Here is a 19,270-nt window from a genome sequence, read left to right on the forward strand (position 1 = left end):
AAAACAAAATAAAATTTACAGCATTGACAGCAAGGACAAATACCAACTTTATGATCCTGCTTCAGTGTCATGCAAAGATTTGTATTTAATGTATTTCCTAACCCTGCTGGCCACCCTACAATTTACCTGTGCCATAATTTACTTACTAGAATAATGTTGACTGTGTCAGCACAGCATTTCTGGATATCGCCCTTTCCTTGTGGCCATGTCATCTGGGCAAAACATAAACACTGTATGAATTAAATATGTATGGTAAATACAGTTTTTAAGAGCTGTTTGGCATGTGGAGTTTTGAACAGCAATGCTTTCTTGCATGAATTAGACAATTCTTTGTCAGATTGTATGACATTAAAGAGTGGCAATTTAGTACATACCTACGTTTTAGGAGATTCAAGCCTTTTTCATCTCTGCTAAGTAGGGATAGGTTGACCAGAAAAAATGCAGTTACTATTTTGTCTGCAGACATCAAACTCTCCACAGAACAAAACAGCTTTAAATATGCGAGCAGCTCTGTTGAGGCCATCCCAGTCAACAAACCCATCAGGAAAACATGGTCAGGAACTCAATGGAACTGGAAGTCAGGCATGTACTCAGTGTTTCACCCCACTAAGACTGCTCGCTTTCTTACAAAATGGAAACAGCTGTTGGTCACCACCTAGTTGGGCTGAGATCAGATGTGTTATCCTGAAGCAAATGTATTTTTATCATTCCAAATTCCATAGTGCTACTGTTTTTCCCCTCTTCCACTCAGAAGAGCAATGGACCCCCTTTGATCAGGTCCTTTCATAGTGTGAATCAAAGCTGAACATGAACCTTAACTTTAGGTTATCCAAGCTCAGTTTTAGCATCTCGGCTTTATTTGAATTGCTGGGATTCAAAAAGCAAAAGAATAATGCTGAAGCATAACATTTTTGTATGTACATAGAAGAAATAGCTTTGCATTCTATCTTTATTGACTTATTTTCTGGTCCACTCATGAGGCCTAATTGCAGTGCTGCAGGAAACGTATGCCAAACCTGAAGACTTGTAAAATGGCCTGGACTCTGCACTGATGATAACTAGATTAAGACTAAATCTTGCAAGGGGAGCTTTGTAAAGATAATCCAGTCTTTGTACACTAGAAGACTTGTTGAGAAAGTGATCTGCCATGTAAAGATCCCTGATCCTTCCTAACAGTGGAAGGCTTAAGCCCTGCCACTTTTTCTTTGAATGGAGGGAAAAGGAGAAAGGAATGCACTTACAGATGCACGTGTACATACATGTGTGTGTGTATGTAGGCAATTAAAAGGTAGTATGAGTTAACAGAATACCTTTTAAATATGTATTGTACTCCACATTACTACAGAATCCAAGCTTGATGCAAGAATAAGCCAGCCTTGCAGGGTGCCCTGTGCAGACACCCACCCAACAGACTTCTGCAGTGTTTTGCCTGGAGCTCCCAGGAAGAATAATGCCTTAGTCTTTCCCAAGCAGGTTGCCAAATTATTAATAAATGCGTTCCCTTGTTACCCTGAAGCAAACAGTACAGTCTCTGACATAAAGTAAGAATATTTCAGATCATTGTAATGTTCTGTGCTAGTAGGTCCTGCTAGCAAGAGGTGGGAACCATAGCTTTACAGCGCCAACATAATTAAGAGCAGTAAAAGCTCTTTTTATTTTATACTCAGATGCAGACAGCTTCAGAAGAGAAATCCTACTTAAAGTTGTGCAATTGAGATGATAACTTGACATGGTACTGAATCCTTTGAAGGAGTGCCTGTCATAAAAATGGACCATAAGGAATACATGAAGGTGAAACATTGAAAAAAGCAAACCAACAACAAAACTAATAAGGCAATGTTAAGATTATCATCCTAATTCTGGAAGATATAAATTGCTGTATTATAGGACTGAAGGCAGTCACAGTGCTGATTGTGAAGTGGAAGGGAGTTGCATAGCTGCTACATTGCCTTGTGCAACACCAGGCTGTGCAAATCAAGAAGAGAGGGCTACCACCTTTTCAGCCTCCCCAGCTGCCTCCTTTCAACTCTTCCCATACTGCAAGATCTACCTTTAAAAACATGACATTCTTCTCTTATAGGCTTTTGGAAGACTGCTATGTCATGAAGGATCCTTTCACACCTGACAAGGAAAAAATCCTCATCCTTGGGTCTCTGTGCAGTTTGTGTGGCCGATCAGTGTGCGTTGGTACAGTAAGTAGCAATCAAAACAAGTTTCTTCAATCACTTTTTGTTCCAGCACTGGTGATCTATCAGAGAAAGAGCAAGCAACAAAAACCCAGAGAGACTATTTTTAAGGCAGGCTAATTGTATGTTCTTGTTGATTCCCCCAGATAAAGCTCTTTGTATAAAATAGAAATGATCAGCAAATTTAAGTGCGCCATTTACAGAAGAGCACAGTCTAGCTTCACAAAAACAGTTCATGCTCTTTCTACTTTATTAGCACATGAAAATGAAGGGGAGTTCACATATTTCTTCAAGACCTTTAGGTTCCTTCTTAGAGTATATTGTACTATACCAATGGTAGATTTTTCTTCCTTAAAGGGGTTATAAACACCCGTGGATTATTAGGTTTGCATCCACAACACAGGGTTGCCATCCAATTTGCAAAAGCGTGGATGTAGAAAGTGAGCAGGGAGGATAGTTGTGCAATGCTAGGATAGCTCTCTGAAGAAGAATGAATTTGAATAGCAGCCGGTAGGCAACCTTAAGCTATGGAATCTGAGTGCAGTCCAGAAAGGTGGTGTAAAATTACAGTTGTCTTAATAACTTCTCTTCAACGCCAAACTGATCCCTTTGTTTGCTGTGAGTTCAAAGCAAAAATGAAGACAAGTTATTACACAGTTATCAGTGTCTGGAGGCTGTTCTGTGCTTCTTTGAGGCAGCAGAATGAATTGGGAAAACTCAAGGTTCCACTCTTTTCCCTCATCAAGCCAGTTCTGTGGCTGAAAGAGACTTAGGACTCGTGCAATAGTCAGATGCATGGGTGATTCAACCCATGAGGACATGTCATCGGGTTGTTTACTTGTACAACAGCATGTGTTTGTTCAACCAGACACCACTGTGTCAGCACAGATAACAGCCAGATCCTGGCCTTCTCTACCAAAGTGGTTGTTCTTAACCTGGAGCAATGTGCTTAAATCACATGTGCCTTGGTGTCAGCTAATGTGTCATCTTTAGCAGTTTTCAAATACAACCTTTTCAGCCCATTCTCTGGCTGCAGTTGCTAGGGGCCAGCTTTAGTGACATGATACTTGATGAAAGTAGCTGGCAGCATGAGTTTAAAACAAACAAAACAACAACAAAAAAAAACAGATGTGCACTTTCTAAAGGTGTGGAATTTTTTTTTTTATGGTTTCTGGTGGCCAGTTATAATTGGATGAAGGTAGGATGAAGAACACCTCTGACTAGATCAGAGCAAGAGGTGAGATGGTACGGACAACTGAGACAGTTCATATGCCAATGCCTGCCAGTTTCTGTGTTTGGGCTAGTGGAAATTCTCTTGAGCAAGAAACAAAGGGTCAAATTACACTGACAAAATTTAGAGGGTTAGACAGACACAGCTGAAGAAAATTGGCAGTCTTGAACAAGTTTAGGTGTTAACCTAACTTGCAGGGAGGTAGTACTGAGGATAGATTTGGTCTGCTGCACTAAGGAGAGCGTGCAATAGCACCTTTCTCCTGATCAGGTTTGTTTCCCTTTTCTGAAGTCACTTCTGTCATTTAAATGAATGAAAATCACCAAAAGGTCAGATTAGAGTTTGCAACTGAGACTTGATTTTCTTTCTGGAACTATCTGAGGATTCCTGTGGGAATCAGATGAAGCCCCAGTGCTTTCTGGTTTTCGATAGCTGGGTCAAGTTTCCAGAGCCAACAAGCTTAGGGCAGTTGTGTGCGTGTGCACTGTGTGGAGGCAAAGCTGATATGTGAGCAAGATCTTCCTAGTGACAATGTCCCTGTCTTGGCTGGTAGCTGCCTCACTCCCACATGCAGCCAGAGGAGGAGCAAACATACAGGCAAGTACAGCTGGCCAGATAGTTTGGGCTTGTGAGGTTGATTCCTGTCATAACAAGTCAGGTTCATCCCTCCTTTTTAGCGGCATGGAATTAGTATTTCAGGCACATTTGGGGCAAACTTGAGCTCATTTCGCTATTTGCATTCCCAAATTAAGGGTGTTGACTTTATGAAGGATTTAACAGATATTTTTAAGTCTGACAATTAAATCTGTCAGAAGTTCTGAGTTTCAGCCTCAGTATCTTCCCACACAGTGTGCCTTTTCTGAATGAAGGTGGGCCTTTTTCTTTTAAAAGATTTATTAAAACTTTCAGTTAATCTAGGGCATGACTGTATGGAGGACATTAGCAGTGAGCCAGTAAAAGTCTCTTTTAATATTTTTGGCATTCTTGCCTATTTCGGTTATTGTAGAAATATGTCGGTCATTTATTTGTTGTACCTGAGTCTTCAAGATTCCCCTGATGGTATCAGTCAAGGCAAAACCTTGATTGTAAATTATTGAAAATAAATTCATTACCAAACTGGCCAGGCCAGATAGTGATTCATGCATACAACTATGGTTTCAAAATCTATTTAGCAGTGCTGCTTAGGTAACATTGAAAGAGATCTGCATAAATGATAATTAATGCTTTAAACACCCACACCAAAGCAGGTGAACACATACTATTCCTCTTTCATGTAGGGAAGATTAGAGTGCAGGGAAGTAAAAACTTTCCAAGGCAGTAGAAAGAGCCAAAGTCAGAATAATATCTCTGTGGGCTGTTTTTGGCTCCTTTTTGTGCTCGACCCAAGTACATCAACTCAGCCTTACGCTGAGTGTTTCCGTAATGTTTTAACATAGGAATTGAAGTTAACGAAAATCGTTCTTTCTTGGGCCTCTGTTGCAAAGAAGCTGGACCAGTATGATGGAAAGCTTTCAGTGACAGATTGCTGTGATTTTTATGTTAATTCAAAATATTAGTAGGCTAACATGTGGTAAAAGTAAGACTTTTCTGACCGTAGATTTGGCAAAGGGCTGGGATTAAATTTGCTAGCTTTTATATCAAAGGAGGCTGATCAGATTTTAGGCTTTTCTTGAGACACCCTGTGCTATCTGAAGGGTCTTCCCTTACCGTTTCCATGTCAAAGTAACTCAAGACTTAGCAACTGTTCTGCATAATGGTCATAAGCTCACTTCAAGTATTCTCTGAAGTTTCACCAAGTTCACTTACTTCAATCAGCTTGCAGCACCCATCACCCTGCTGAACCAATCATTAGCGTAATGTATTGGTAAGTGCGTTTGGTCCAAGTGGAATAATTCTAATGATTATCTGTAATGTCTTAAAACATGCCAAAAATATAAAAAGGAGGATAATAAAAATACTGGTAAAAGTCCTTAGAAAGGTCAAGTGCCCTTTTCCTGTTTCGGAAAAGGGGAGAGGAAATGATACAGCCTGACCATATTAGTCATTTAAAACAGCTTTTTCTTTTTCTTGCAAAACTTACTTAACAGAGGTTTTAAACACCTAAAAGAAGTGGCTTTTAGAGAAGAAATACAGAAAGGGAGCAAATTTCATCCCTTATTGCTCACCACAGCAGAAGCTGAGTAAACACTGATCCTGGACATGGTTGTAGGTATTAAATGATAAATGTAACACTACAGCTACTTTCCACTCAACTTTCAGTCATGTAAGGTCAGTCCTAGACCAGGTTAGGCACAACCTTTCCTTTACGTTAGAGTTTCCTTTACAAGTGTGGTTAAGATAATACCCCTATATATATATATATATAACTTTGAGATACGATCCTTGGGAAAGCAGGAATAAACTCTGGCAGTCAGCTTTGGCAGCTCAGTTTTGCCTGCACTGGACTATTAGGTTTGTAATGAAAATGCTCCCTCTTGCCTTGGTTGCAGAAGGGGTAAAACACATTAAAGAATTGAAGAGCTATCCAACTAAGGGCAGAGTCCTATCAGGATAATGATCAAAGAAGGGCTTGAGTATACACAGTAAGTGTAATTAATCAGGCTTTAAAACAACAGGTAGGCTGAATTAGCCCATTACTGAGAGAGGGGGGGAGGATTAAAGGGGTGTGGACCCAGCATCCAGATGTGTATGGTTCATAGTGATAGTTTTGCATGAGTCCCATAGGTGGAAATCAACATAAGTTGGCAATTCATTTCACCTAAAAGACTGCAAGATGAGTGCCTGTATGTCTGTGAGTGGCTGAGTCTTAACATATCAGTTTCCCATCTGCAGAGAGGGGGGAAAAGCCTCTCCTCTCCTTTGCCATTGCTGAGCAGTAGCCTGTGGTGCAGAGTCTATCACTATGGAGCCATGAACTTAACTTGGGGGCAGGGGGAGCCGAATGCCATATTGTAACACAAACAACAATAGTAGGACTAAGTTGAAGTCTAATCTTCCCTTTTTAATCAGCAGCTTAAAGTATTAAGGATATCAAGAGACAAAAAACAATAGGCTGTGGAGGCTGGGCGACTGAAATCCGGCCTCAGACCATTCAGAGCGCTTTTTTGGAGACTGAGGTCTCACACTGCTGTGAATATGAAAGAGCCTGGCAGCCAGTGCAGAAAAGGACAGTAGGTGAAGAGAAGTTGTTCCTCAGGACTGAAAGTCACACAGAGACAGGGTGATTGCGATTTTGTTATAATCACGTGTTGCCTGCTGCTGAAGTGCAGGTAGAGGCATGGGAAACAAAAGCGAGACCAGAAATGCGGAAAGATCCAAGCCAAGCCCCCAGAGAAAGACCAGCCACAAATGACCATGGCAAGAGGAAAACTTGGCTATTTAGGTAAAACCCATGGAATCCATTACTCCCAAAAAGATGTCCTGATCCATCTGATGTCTTTATGCATAAAACCCCACGAATAAGTCCATCAGCATCACCAGCCCAAGCTTACCCGTTAAATCTTATTTGGAATTTAGTGATGGGCACAACAGGACCATGTGCAGGGCAAAGAAATAACACTGTAATAAACTTCTCCTCCAGTTGTCCAAACTCTGCACTGCAAATAGATCAAAATATTCCAGCAATTTTGCTTGTTCCTGTTGCGTAACTGTAGCATCTGGTTAGAGCTAACTGCATGAAAAATAAATTTGGGGTCTGTAACACTTGCTAACCAAATTGAATGTTAACTATGCCAGATCACAGTGTCACAGTGTTTGCCCTTAGGCCATTTTGTGGAAATTGGTGAGGAAGAACTTTCTGAGACTTTAAGTCTCAAATGCCAGTGCAGGAAGTCAAAAGATCCTCCCAGTAAGGAGAAATCTCAAAAAGCTAAATGAAGATTTAGCTTTAGAAGAATCTCTTACTCCCAGAAAGATGTTATGATCTATCTGAACTGATGTCTTTATTCTTGTGTAACTCTCCAGGGATAATCCATCAGCAACAGCAGCTCCTGCTAACCCATTAAATCCTGTTCAGAATTTAGTGATCACTCCAGGAGAATCATGGATGGTGGCTGAAGGAAAAGCCAGTTGTAAGGAAATGAGTAACTGTTTTCTATAGTAGTAAGCTGATGAAGGTCACTTCTTTAAAATGAACAACGTGATAGTTCATTTGGTTAGCAATTGTTACAGTCCAGTTTTTTATTTATCACACAGTTAGCTCTAACCAGATGTTAGAATTACTGAAAAGGAAGGAGCAAAATTGCTTTGTTCTTTAACCTGGAAGAATAATTTAATTCAGAAGAAGAATTCTAAATACAAACGTGGTTTAATGAGATTGGAATTTAAGCAGTTCCATTTTGTGTACCACTAACAATACTTATTATATTTTTTTTTTTAAACAGGAATGTAGTCTGTTCTATTCCAAAAGGTTCTGTCTCCCCTGCGTGAATGAAAACCTACAGTCTTTTCCTTTGGAAATACAAGAAGATATGGATAAAAGAAAGCCCCAGCAAAAATCCTTCCCTGGTAAAAATATGGATACAAGAACATAAATACTGAAGGACAAGAGAGAGAGACAGTTCTTTGGCTTAGCTTTCTGCTCTCTCCTTTTTAAGACTATCATGTTGCTCCTTTTAAAGAAGTGACCTTTATCAGCTCACTACTACAGAAAACAGTGACGTATTTCCTTGCAGCTGGCTTGGCTTCAAGCATCATCATGCAGCAGTTGCAGCACCAGCAGTAACGCCTTAAGGTGTTGAAAAGTTAGAAAGAAAGGCAGACAAGCCTGTTGTCACATGTCAAATGCATGTAGTAAAAAACTAAACAGTGTTAAAGTATAGGAACTATGTCCAAATTTCTCATTTGTTATTTTACTGTTTTGTATTGTTCTTGACACTCCTACAGTGTTATGAAAAAATCAGGGAGATTTATCCATTTGGTATATATAATTTGGTATATGTCCAAGAAAGTTAATATATACCAAGTGTTAACCTGACAGTGCTAGCTTGGTAAGATTACAGTAGGAAATGAATTCAAAGCTTTATTTTCAAGTCTAAAATAAAACTGTTGGGAGAAAATGTCATAGATACCTACAGAAATACCTGGATTCAAGATCCTAATCTCAGTAATATCACAGCATTAAGACTTCTGAAGGTAAGAGCATTTATAATGTAATAAAAAAATTTTAAATGTGATGCAAGTCTGCAGTCACTTTCTACTCAATCTTCCAGCCCATGTCTGCACAGCAATAGGAGATGTTAAGGACCCTTACTACGTCTAGCTTAATCTGGAAATAGAAAGGTTCAGCTCCTAAGCTCAATTCTTTCCTAAACTGGGCAATTGAACAGCTACAGTAGAGATCTGAGGAACAGTTTCAGTCAAAAAAAGAAAAGAAAAAAGCATAAAAAAATTGTTAGGGAAAAAGCAATTTGTTCAGTTTAAATATTAGTTTCATGATTATCTGTGTTGACATTGACTTAATTACAAGGAAAATTTAAATTTAAAACTGTGTATCTGTTAAAAAGCAATCAACGTAATGAGATATTTTAAAGTTCTTTAAGACTTTCTAATGTCTTAAAATCCTTCATTCTGTTTTTACTGAGCCCAGGATATTGGTTTCCCCTGTTGGAGACTGGAATTTCTTGCAGTTAGTAAGAGTAGCAACGATGGACCTATTAGTACATTTTTCAAGCTCTGGTTGCTTTAAGACATAAAAAACATGTGCATCATTAATTGCCTAAAAAAGTTACATGTTAGAACTTAATATTTCAGAGTCCTTTCTGTATTATTCTTTCAAAGAAAGTGATATAAAACTTATTTAAAATGAATAGTATTAAACTTCAGTTTCATGTTAGACAACCCTCCCCCCACTTTAAAAGTTGTAGTGTATCCTCTTTGTACAAATGACAGAGGCATACCCTATGCTCAAATCAGAATTCTGAAGAGTGAGGTGCTATAAATGGAATCATATTGCCTTTCCATCTTAAAATTGTAGGTATAAGCTGACAAAAAACAACATACTTATGTGAAATCATATCATGTGTTTATACTGGCAAATGGCTTTCTCAAACATCATCTAAGTGTTTATTTCCTTTATTTCACAATGTTTGCAACAGGTTGTATTTTAACTCTCAGCCTGAAAGTAGGTTTTAAAAGCTTGGCTAGAGCAGTTCACACCTCAGTAAGAATTGAGCCTTTGGGTAGTATGGTGTGCAGGCATGCTACGGGCCTGGAAGGTGTACCCACTGTGTGCTGGGAAGGTTCTCTCTAGTCTCTGAGCTGTTTTCCCTCCCATTCAAACTTCTCTGTGCCTTTTAAGGAAAGCGCAGTTAACTCATTTATTCATAAATATTATCTTTGCAATCACAATCTAAGAATCATTTAAATCCCTCAGAAATTACTCTACCTTTAAGTACTTAAGTTCAGCTGGAGGGGGGAGTAGAATCCATATTAAAAGGGGGAAGAATCTGAAACGATTCTGAAAATCTTTGATTTGGCCCTGTACACCTAGTTTGTTTAAGTACAGTACAACAGAAAATGCTACGTTAAGGACACCTCTGCTTCACAGTTACCCGGTTACACACACCTTTTAGTTGAAGAAAAACTTACTTCCAAGCAAATACCACAAAATGGTGCAGTAGCCCAGATTTGTCAGATACGTTGTCATCTGTGGTCCATGCATTAGGGTAAGAAGGCTGACCTACGTATAATTCGGTAAAGGGTTATTATCTGTGCCCAACTATTAAAACTTGTGTATTCTGCATTCTAATATTCCCAACTGAACACGGGCATTATGGTCTCTCTATCATAATGTTTTAGTATGTATGTGATTTTACAGACCAAATGCCATCATGTCTAAACTTACCAGCTATGAGGCCCTCTTTTCAAGATATGCAGAGCCTTTACAACTTGGTTTTATCAGGTTCCCGAGTACTTTCTGCTGCTGAAAACCAGACCCTCAATGCTCCAACACACAGCTGATAGAAGAAAAAAAAAAAGTGATTCTTCACCCTCCACTGTAATTTTTCTTACCAATTCAGTAAATCCCCCAATTCTTGAAGGAAACAATGCGTATATATTACATACATGTTCTAACTTAAAGGATTGTCTAACAGTTAATTTGCAAACATCAACACTTTAAAGACAGAATGATATTTGAAACAGCTTTAAAGACGCTTGCAATACCTACATCTTATTTTATAGCACATGTATATAGTATTTTTTTTTTAAATACTTGATGCTAACCCCCCAAAATTTGGCACCCTGCCTACCAAAGCTTGATTTATCCGCTCTTGCTCACTACTAAAATTGCATGATTACTCCCTGGTATAAAGTTAAGCAGCTAAGTGTTTTCTGAAGGAGGAGGGCATTTATATCAAATTAAGGCAAAATCATTAGAAGTCTTAATTACACTGGAAGCACACAAAACACCCATTCATGCCACTGGTATTCTCACAAGAAGAACAATGGGAGGGAGAAGAGAACCTGGGAGGATTCCCCAGGTGTGCCACCACCCAGCACTCCCCAGGTTCTGATTCTGCAAATATTTATACAAGCTATCAGTTGAGAACCTAAGTGGTTGTATATGAGTTCAGAACAGAGCTACTTGCTTGTTCATAAAAGCTATTCATGTGTGCACATTCATCAAAAGAGGGATTCAGTTAAGACATGGCCACAGCTTTGGATAAAGTACAAGAGGCAGCCAGCAGAGGGTAACAACGATGTTTGTGTCAAAACCACACCACCACCATGAGTTATTTTCCTGGAAATAAAAGATTGGCACGTGTCATTAATTTCATTTTAAAAATACTTTATTTTTTTAAACCATTAAGGCAAAAACATATTTCAAAGTAACTGTGTTTACATTCAGTCTTACAGGATGACATTTTTCTTTTTAAAGCGCATAGGTTCCTACCAGTCTCTATACAAACACTGAATCCAACCTCTTATTTTTTAAGGAGAAGTGAAAAAAAATCAGAATGTAAAAAAGAAGAAAAATGTTTACTTCAAGTTTTTTCATTCTCAATCAGGAGGCTGGTAACACTTGAGAATCCATTATCATATTTAGCTATATGTAATTTTTACATATACAAGTGAGTGACTGTCTTTCCTACAAATCCCTGTGAGACCAGGGCTTCCATTCTTTCTTGAAAATGTCATTTGCATTGCTCTGACAGAAAGAAACTTGGGAACTCGGCTTGAATTAGTGGTATTTTACTGGAAACATGCATTCCGTGAGAATTAGGTTTGACTACTCCCTGCAAGAATTGTCTGCTCTTTAAAACAAAACACACCCAAAAACTCCTATAAAAATAAAAAAGGTGGCTGGAAACAATGATTTTTTTTTTCTTTAATATTGATATCTTGATTGATATAATTAAACACTTGTTAGCTCTACTTATCAGAGTTTGGCAACACTAACCAAAATGTGCTTTTTTGTGTCATATCAGATAACAGACAATTTAAGACATGATGAAGTGTTTTAACATCATGATGTAATTAAACTGTTGTTATATTCCTAAAGAAAGAGCAATTGTAAAAATTGTGAAATAGCAGGAGCAATATGAAATGCAGCTCATCTGAGAAGCTGATAAACCAGATGTCAAACAGTAAAAAGGGGTGTTCTTGTTAAAAGCTGTAACACTAAAACTTTGATTAGCTTTGTTATTACTAAAGAAATAACTAAAGCCATAAATGTTTGTCCACTTCTGAAACCAGAGGAAAATATTTGTGGATACATGGCTTCACACATCCCGCCATCCCACAGGATTTGTTTGTCTAGGGAGCAGGGTGAATGACTCAGACGCAGCTTCCTCCCCTTCTCTGCACCACAGGACAGCAGCAGATGAACATCATCAGTCTGCTCAGTGAGGAGCTGCCCAAGGGAGCTCGTGGTGAGCACCTGCACACAGCATCACCAACAGCCCTCAACAGTGCAGCAGTACTAACTAGAAGGAGGGCATGGAATCATAGAACAAGGGCAAAGGCACTGTGTTTTCATGAAGGCAATCCCTACACTAGCCAGCTATTATGTGGCAAAACATACCTGTAGTATGCGAATATGCAGAGGTAATAAGTCTGGATGTGAACAGCACTCGGCGTGGTTAATTGCATATGAATCACCAAGCAGTTTTGCTAATCTTACAATTCCTGCTGCACATCAATATTGAATGTTTTCACACCTACACAGTGGGAGAATACACCATTTGCATGTTGTCAATATTTTGGTCGGTCAATATTTTCTACCACCATTTTTTTTTCTTTCAGGGGTAAAGAATGCCATAAAACTTTTTGCATTGATTATGCTCTTTTCTTCCATAACGGGGATTACTGTACATGCATACCCAACCTGAGAAAATACACCAAAATACTTAAAAATGGCTTTAAGTACCTTACGCCTGATCGTGCAGTCCAGTCCTTATTTAAAGCCGAGCCTGTAATGAGCTTAATCTCTTTTGTGCATGTAGCCTATCCCCCAAATTTCAGCTCATCTGAAATTGAGGTCCCTGCAGTAGAAATTCTGTTTTCAAACATCCTTGCAGAGGAATCTGACAAGATAGCACTAATACAATCAAGAAGATCAAGGGAAAGATGGAAAGGAAAAAAAAAACAAACAGCTTCAGAAGCTGAAAAAGCTTTAAGAACTGTAAGCACTTTAGGGAAAACAGAAGAGGAATACCCTTGCCCAGGACGGGCTTAGTTAACAGTGAATTTAGATCAAATATTTGCAATGTAAAGTGATATATCTGATGGTACCTTTTACAGGTTGTGTTTTTTCCATTGCTGCTTAAGAAATTCAGAAAAGTAGCTGTAGGTTACCACAAGAAAGTTCAGTAGAGCTTTAAAAAATTTGACAAAATCATCGTAATAGACAACATACCTGCATGATCACGCTGACCAAGTAAAAATTTCAAGCTGCAGCAATTTGGGAAATACAATTTTATCTATTAAAAATAAGATACAGTAAGTATAAATCATTGCAGGAACATTCCTGGTACATTTTGCTCCTACACCAGGATTCATTAGCGGGAGCACTGGAGGCACATATTGTCACACATGAATCACAGGACACAGAATACCCATGAGAAGGCTCTGAATTCATCTCTACTTAAAACTGTAAAGGGAACACTCCTATTGAAATACCATTATTGGCTTTCCTGTGTTTTGTTTTGCACTGCCAAATTACTTTTTAAAAACACATCTATAAGAACTGCAGATCAACCTCCATGCAGATAAAAGGAAATAATTGTCAATATACATTGTTATTTCTAGTAAACCACAGATCAGTTTCTCAGAAAATAACAATAATGCAGTACTTAGAGAATCTACCTCTTTTTAGTTCTTTTCAGTCTTTTGAGGAAAATAAACTACTATACTGTGCTGTAAAGCAAAGATGAACTTATTTATCTTTCCTGTTGGTGAACTTGAATTAAAACATTGATAATATTAACTCTGTTTTGAAATTAGAGCTCTTCCTAACCTAGACTTACTTCTATTAAGATGAAATAAAATGAAGTCTATGTTCTATGTGAAAGTACATTTTAAAATTTGGTTACAATTATCAATACCAATAATTCATAAGTTGCAGAATTTCTGATACTTCGCAAATGATAGAGGAATAAAGACTACATGGGAATAAACAGCTGTTTGTCTTTGACTTCAGGCCCACCATCCTTACCCATAAAAGTAAATCTTTCCTCACTGTACAAAAGGGTTCACAAGATAAAGTACGAAACACATATTTAAATTAAATAATTTACATATTTTTCTTAAAGCACCTCTGTAATATAATTTAGTGAAAGTTTATACCTTGCAATTATATTCTGGTATTTTACAAATTGAAACATGAAGAAACAGTATTACATTAAATTAAAATATCCCACAGTACATAATATTATCAATACTCTTAGATCAAACCCACATATAATTTAAATCTCTAGTAAGAGGATAGCAAAGCTGATTCAATCTAGACTAAAAAAAAAAAAGGCAACTTATTATCAAGAAAGCACTTGAGATATAAGCAAGTATCAGATACCATACTACACCTTACATATCAACACTTACTAAAGGATTAGGGTTTTCAGGGAAGGACCATTATTTATAAGAACTTATGCTTAAGTAATATCCAAACAGCTGCAAATGCATTTGTTAAATGCAGTTGCAGATTTTCAACTAAGTAACATGGTTGCTTTTAAGGAGAGACAGAGCTGAAATTGTTCCTCTTCAGACAGAGCAGAGGCAGCTATGGTGTAACCTCCAGTTTCTCTGTCATAGATGCTAACTTGTCCAGGCTTTCCATTAGAAATAAGGAGGAAATTCAAATTTAATATTATGTGACCCAGCTCTCGTGATGAGGAAATCTCCAAAGCTTTAGCAGTTTGAATAAACAAACAAATGTTTAGATGCTTATTATAAGCTCTTTGATTTGCAAACTTGTGCTAGCTCTCTCATGAGAACGGACTTAGTGCAACTGCTGGTATTTCCTAAATCTGTGCAGGCCAGAAATAAAGCTAAAATATGCTCTTTGGCAACACTTCAGCTTTCTAGCAGCTGGCTAGAACCAAAGCACAAAGGCACATGGAAATGGCAATTAAATTTAAAAAAAAAAAAAAAAAGAAAAATTCTTTAAATGCCAAGAAAGATTCAATTTCTGTAAGTGGAAAGCATTCCTGTCTATTGCCAGACAATTAGTTTTTTAAAATGAAAGCGGACATCTGAAATTTAACAGGTACAATGTAACTTTTTTTTTTTTTTAAGGACAGCTGTGCACAGAAAACAGTACACCTTTAAACAAAATATTAGAGAGGTAAAAATGAATATTAGATTTCCCTAATGTTTGACACAAATTGTTTTGTTTGTTTGTTTGTTTTCCCCTCTATCAAAGTACCTCTTGGATCCCAATAAAGCAAAAAACCAAACAACCCTAAAAATTGAATAGGCTGTAGGTTTGCTGAAAACGTTAAGTTGTACCATTGCTCCCTAGGATTTTTCTCTCTCCACTTGTGGTCTCTTGTTCTAAGCTGTTTGTGGGTACCTGGTGCCTAACGAGGGCTCTTCAGTGCTATGATATTAAAATAACTTAGTGTAGGTATGAATCAGATCAAAACTATACATAATAAGCCAGTAAGCCTTTAACAAATCTTTATTCTAAAATCTGATCACTTTATTTCCCTCCATAGATTAAAATATTAGACGATCTCTAAAAGGTGGAGATGCTGAAGGCTCCTCAGTAATACATCTAAAACTTGGCAGACTCCAAAATTCCAGAAAATGAACACAAATGGAGTCATTTGTTGACATCTGGTTGGCAAATGCCTACTGCAGTCATCTACAGAAGTAGCCGATGTGTACTCTGTTAGTATGCTTTATTAGATGTGTAATGCTGCAATTAAGAACTTCTTTTGTACATTAACACTCAGGAAGTGAATTGTCTGCTCTGTGTCATTCTTCGAAGATACTGTGGATATGTGCACACTGCAACCCTGCAGACAGCGGAATTTATCCAGAATTTTAGGCTACGTTAACATTTCATTCATATTTCTGTAATTCACAATGTGTTCTTTCCATGTTTAAAGGTCCATGATTTAATTTAAAACAGAAATCAAATGCCGTTGTCCAAGGAATTATTAAAAATATGCATGCTTTTTTAAATAATAAAAAAAAGAAAATGCATCCAGAATAGGAAAAACGCAAATTACTCACTTTCCTAAAGCGTATAGTGGGATCCTTTTACAGAGCAGCTGCATTATGCTTTCCACTGAACAATGCTGTTTTCAATTCTTCATAATTTTGCCAAAGTTAAGTATTCATTATTAAATTTTCCATGTTTTTGAAAAGTTTCAGTAAAGCGTTTTAGCCAATTTTGAAAACAAGAACAGAGAAAATACATTTTGTCTGCAGTGATTGTGTCTGTTTGTTTGTTTGTTTTTAATGAGAAACTTCAGTACATGCAAACAATGGAACAGCACTTTCAAATTTGCGTTTTGCCCACATCTGAGCTTTGGGGAAAAAAATGCAGCTTGTATTTAAGACTCAGCTTAAGACAGTTTGCTATTAGAGTCTCCAAAGTTAGAATTTAGACTGCCATCAGCTGCGCTGAGTGTGCTAAGCACTGCACTACACACTTCCTATAGATGGATGCCATGCCACATGTACAGATCCTTAGTATGCCATCATGACATTTTGACACTTTTTTTTTTATTGGAGTAAGCAGTAGAGCATATCCATTGCCTAAAGCCCACAGCCCATAGTAAGGCAAGGCTGAATTGAAGAATCAAGCAGCATCATTGCTAAAATCCTCTTGTTGTTTCTGAGGGCATACTGTATATTGCTGCAAGACACAGACAACAACACATTTCTCATCCACTGTTTCCTGGTAAGACAAACAAACTTCTCTTAATTAAGTGTTAGAAGTAGTTGTAACATAACGCTTATGCTCTCCCAGCTGGGGAGAGCAGAAGGTAGTTGACAGAGAAGGTGAGGGAGTTTTGTGCATATCCATCTATTGCACCTATCCTGCCTTAGATGGTCACCAAATGTAAGGCCAATACTTTAGTATTTCACACTAAGACCTGTGCTAATGGCCATCACCTAGATAAAGAACAAATTATTTTCAAATCTGTAATTTGACCAGTCAGTGTTTAGCCATGCCAGTGGGCCTTTAAAAAACAGATGTTGTGACAAAAATAAGCCTCATTTTATGATGCTCTCACTTTATCCAACTAACTTATTTTTTTCAGTAAAGGTTTAAGATTCTGAAGTCTTCGAACATGCTACAATAAAACAAGCACAATGTGTTCTCCTGTGCAACTGAAAGCTTAACTATTGTGAAAATACTAAGATTGGCTTCTGATTATTTTGTGTTATGAAACTGATAGTAAAATAACGGAATAATAAAAGGAAATTACCAGTATTATGTAGGAATTTATGTAGAAATACCAGGAAATTACCAATAAAAAGGAAATTAAAAAATGTCAAGAAAAAGAAATAGTACAGTGCTTTGCATGCAACTAGTATTTGCTTTCACATTTTGTGCATTAATCTCTGATAAAGGACCCTGTAAATACCGAAGTCAAGCAGTTTCCTTTTGGCTTATTTTGCATCAAGGATAAGTACTCTTGTAAAACCACCATATGCCCTCAGGTACTCTCGACTGTACTCTCTTTAATATTACACAATTAACAAACTCCACTCTTGGTAATACCGTCACCTCATCCACTATGGTTGTAAGGACAAGGACAAAACTTGGTGAAATAATCTAGCTATTACCTGTATGGACAAGGCCTATGGAAGAATAGGAATATATCTGAGAGGATAATTGAAAAAAGAAAAAATATAATAGTGTACTCATCAGAAAAGTAAACAAGTTCCAAAGATTCTATACTGCCAAAATACAGGACAAGAAAGAAAGTGCTTTTCTTATATAATCTTTTCTTCAGAAATGATCACTGAAAAGCTATCACTGCACTGGAATACCGTGCAGTTGAAATTATTTATTTCTGTACTAGGATCAGATTTTTCAGTCTCTCCAAAACTCAGATTAATTAAAAATTGTAACTTTAAGCCAAAACTGCAGCTTGAGCTACTACAAGTTCTCCAAAATACATATAGTATGACATATTTTTCCCCAAGGACATTTTTGTATTTCCTTAAAACCCTTTCCAGACAAGGGTTCCTTTGCTTATCACATTTACTCTTCAAGAAACATCTGAATGGAGCATATCTGTTGTACTTTAGATACCACTTAGGATTTTATTTAATTTCTCAAAAGTACTTCTTTTCAACATGCTAATCCCAAGGTACACCAATGTCATACTATATGAAGCTGTACTGCACTTCATGAAATTCAAGCAGTGGCACATCAAAGTCTTTCAAATTTTTTAGAAGTGTATATGCAATAATATCAAACCATTTGATACACCTAGACTGACTGCCTTTAAGAAAAATCATTAGTTGGTTCTCAGTAATTACTGTTAGCCAAGAATGTGTAATCTTCATGTATATATAGCTGGAAAGAATTTGCTGAATTTGTTATTTTAACTCTAAATGACTAAGCCAAGAGGAAATATGTATTTTTTTTTTCATTTCTGTTACTTAGCATTCTGATTTATTATACAAATACGAATTCCTTACCAATCTTCAGATTTCCAAATAAAAGAACCGCTGCAAGACACTTCATGAGCATTATAATCAGTGTTTTTCTGCAGAACTCTTTTAAAAGAGAAAAGAACCCAAACCAAAAGTGTAGCACTCCAGTTACCTAGCTTTTAAACTGTTCATGCTCTGAACTGAGTGATCAGCCGATAACTGAGTAGTTTTGCTCCCATCTATTATTAATATTGCTGTTGTCTTTAAATATTGTGGACAAAATACTAAAAATCCTTAATACATATCCCTGTAGATTTCCTGTAGTAAAGGGTGTAAATGTGCATCAGATTCAGTCTTCTTGATTATCTGAACAAGTTGAGCATGTTCCGTGACAAGTTGTCGGAGGTCAGCCATTTTTTGAAGAAGTTTTGGGAAGAGGAAGGTATCATCAGGATGGTTGGTTTGCAAATGAAGTTTCAGTACGTGCACAATGCTCTCTTGCATTTTTTCAATGTGTCCTACATTTACAAGACCAGGACGATCTATTCTCAAAACAAACAGAAAAATACATGTCATAATTTTAAAAATATTCTTTATTGTATGCTACTTCAAAGATTCTATGTTGTAGGCTACAGTGTAAATTTACATTATACACTAAGGGCAATGAAAATATTCTCATTAATTTCAACAGGTTTGAAACAGGCTCAAAGTAAATCTTTATTACAGTAATAGAAAAGTAGTCTTTCGTTACCCCTCAGGACAGATTGTTTTCAATGCCCACACTTAC

General features: G+C 37.3%; 2 protein-coding genes across 12 annotated transcripts in view; one reads left to right on the forward strand and one right to left on the reverse strand.

The window, feature by feature from the left end:
* LOC308188034 (cysteine-rich DPF motif domain-containing protein 1-like) overlaps positions 1-15,017 on the forward strand; it is a 27,300-nt gene extending 12,283 nt beyond the window's left edge. For all 3 annotated transcript variants that reach the window (XM_080576633.1, XM_080576631.1, XM_080576632.1), the window contains 2 exons: positions 2,081-2,192; positions 7,800-15,017. In XM_080576633.1, the coding sequence (XP_080432759.1) occupies positions 2,081-2,192; positions 7,800-7,949 (262 nt within the window). In that variant the 3' untranslated portion in view covers positions 7,950-15,017. The remainder of the gene's footprint in view (positions 1-2,080; positions 2,193-7,799) is intronic.
* PPARA (peroxisome proliferator activated receptor alpha) overlaps positions 11,190-19,270 on the reverse strand; it is a 74,059-nt gene continuing 65,978 nt past the window's right edge. For all 9 annotated transcript variants that reach the window (XM_080576605.1, XM_080576606.1, XM_080576604.1 and 6 more), the window contains one exon: positions 11,190-19,025. In XM_080576605.1, the coding sequence (XP_080432731.1) occupies positions 18,778-19,025 (248 nt within the window). In that variant the 3' untranslated portion in view covers positions 11,190-18,777. The remainder of the gene's footprint in view (positions 19,026-19,270) is intronic.

This window comes from Anser brachyrhynchus (genome assembly GCF_964034855.1).
Source record: "Anser brachyrhynchus genome assembly, chromosome: 1".
NCBI lineage: Eukaryota > Metazoa > Chordata > Aves > Anseriformes > Anatidae > Anser > Anser brachyrhynchus.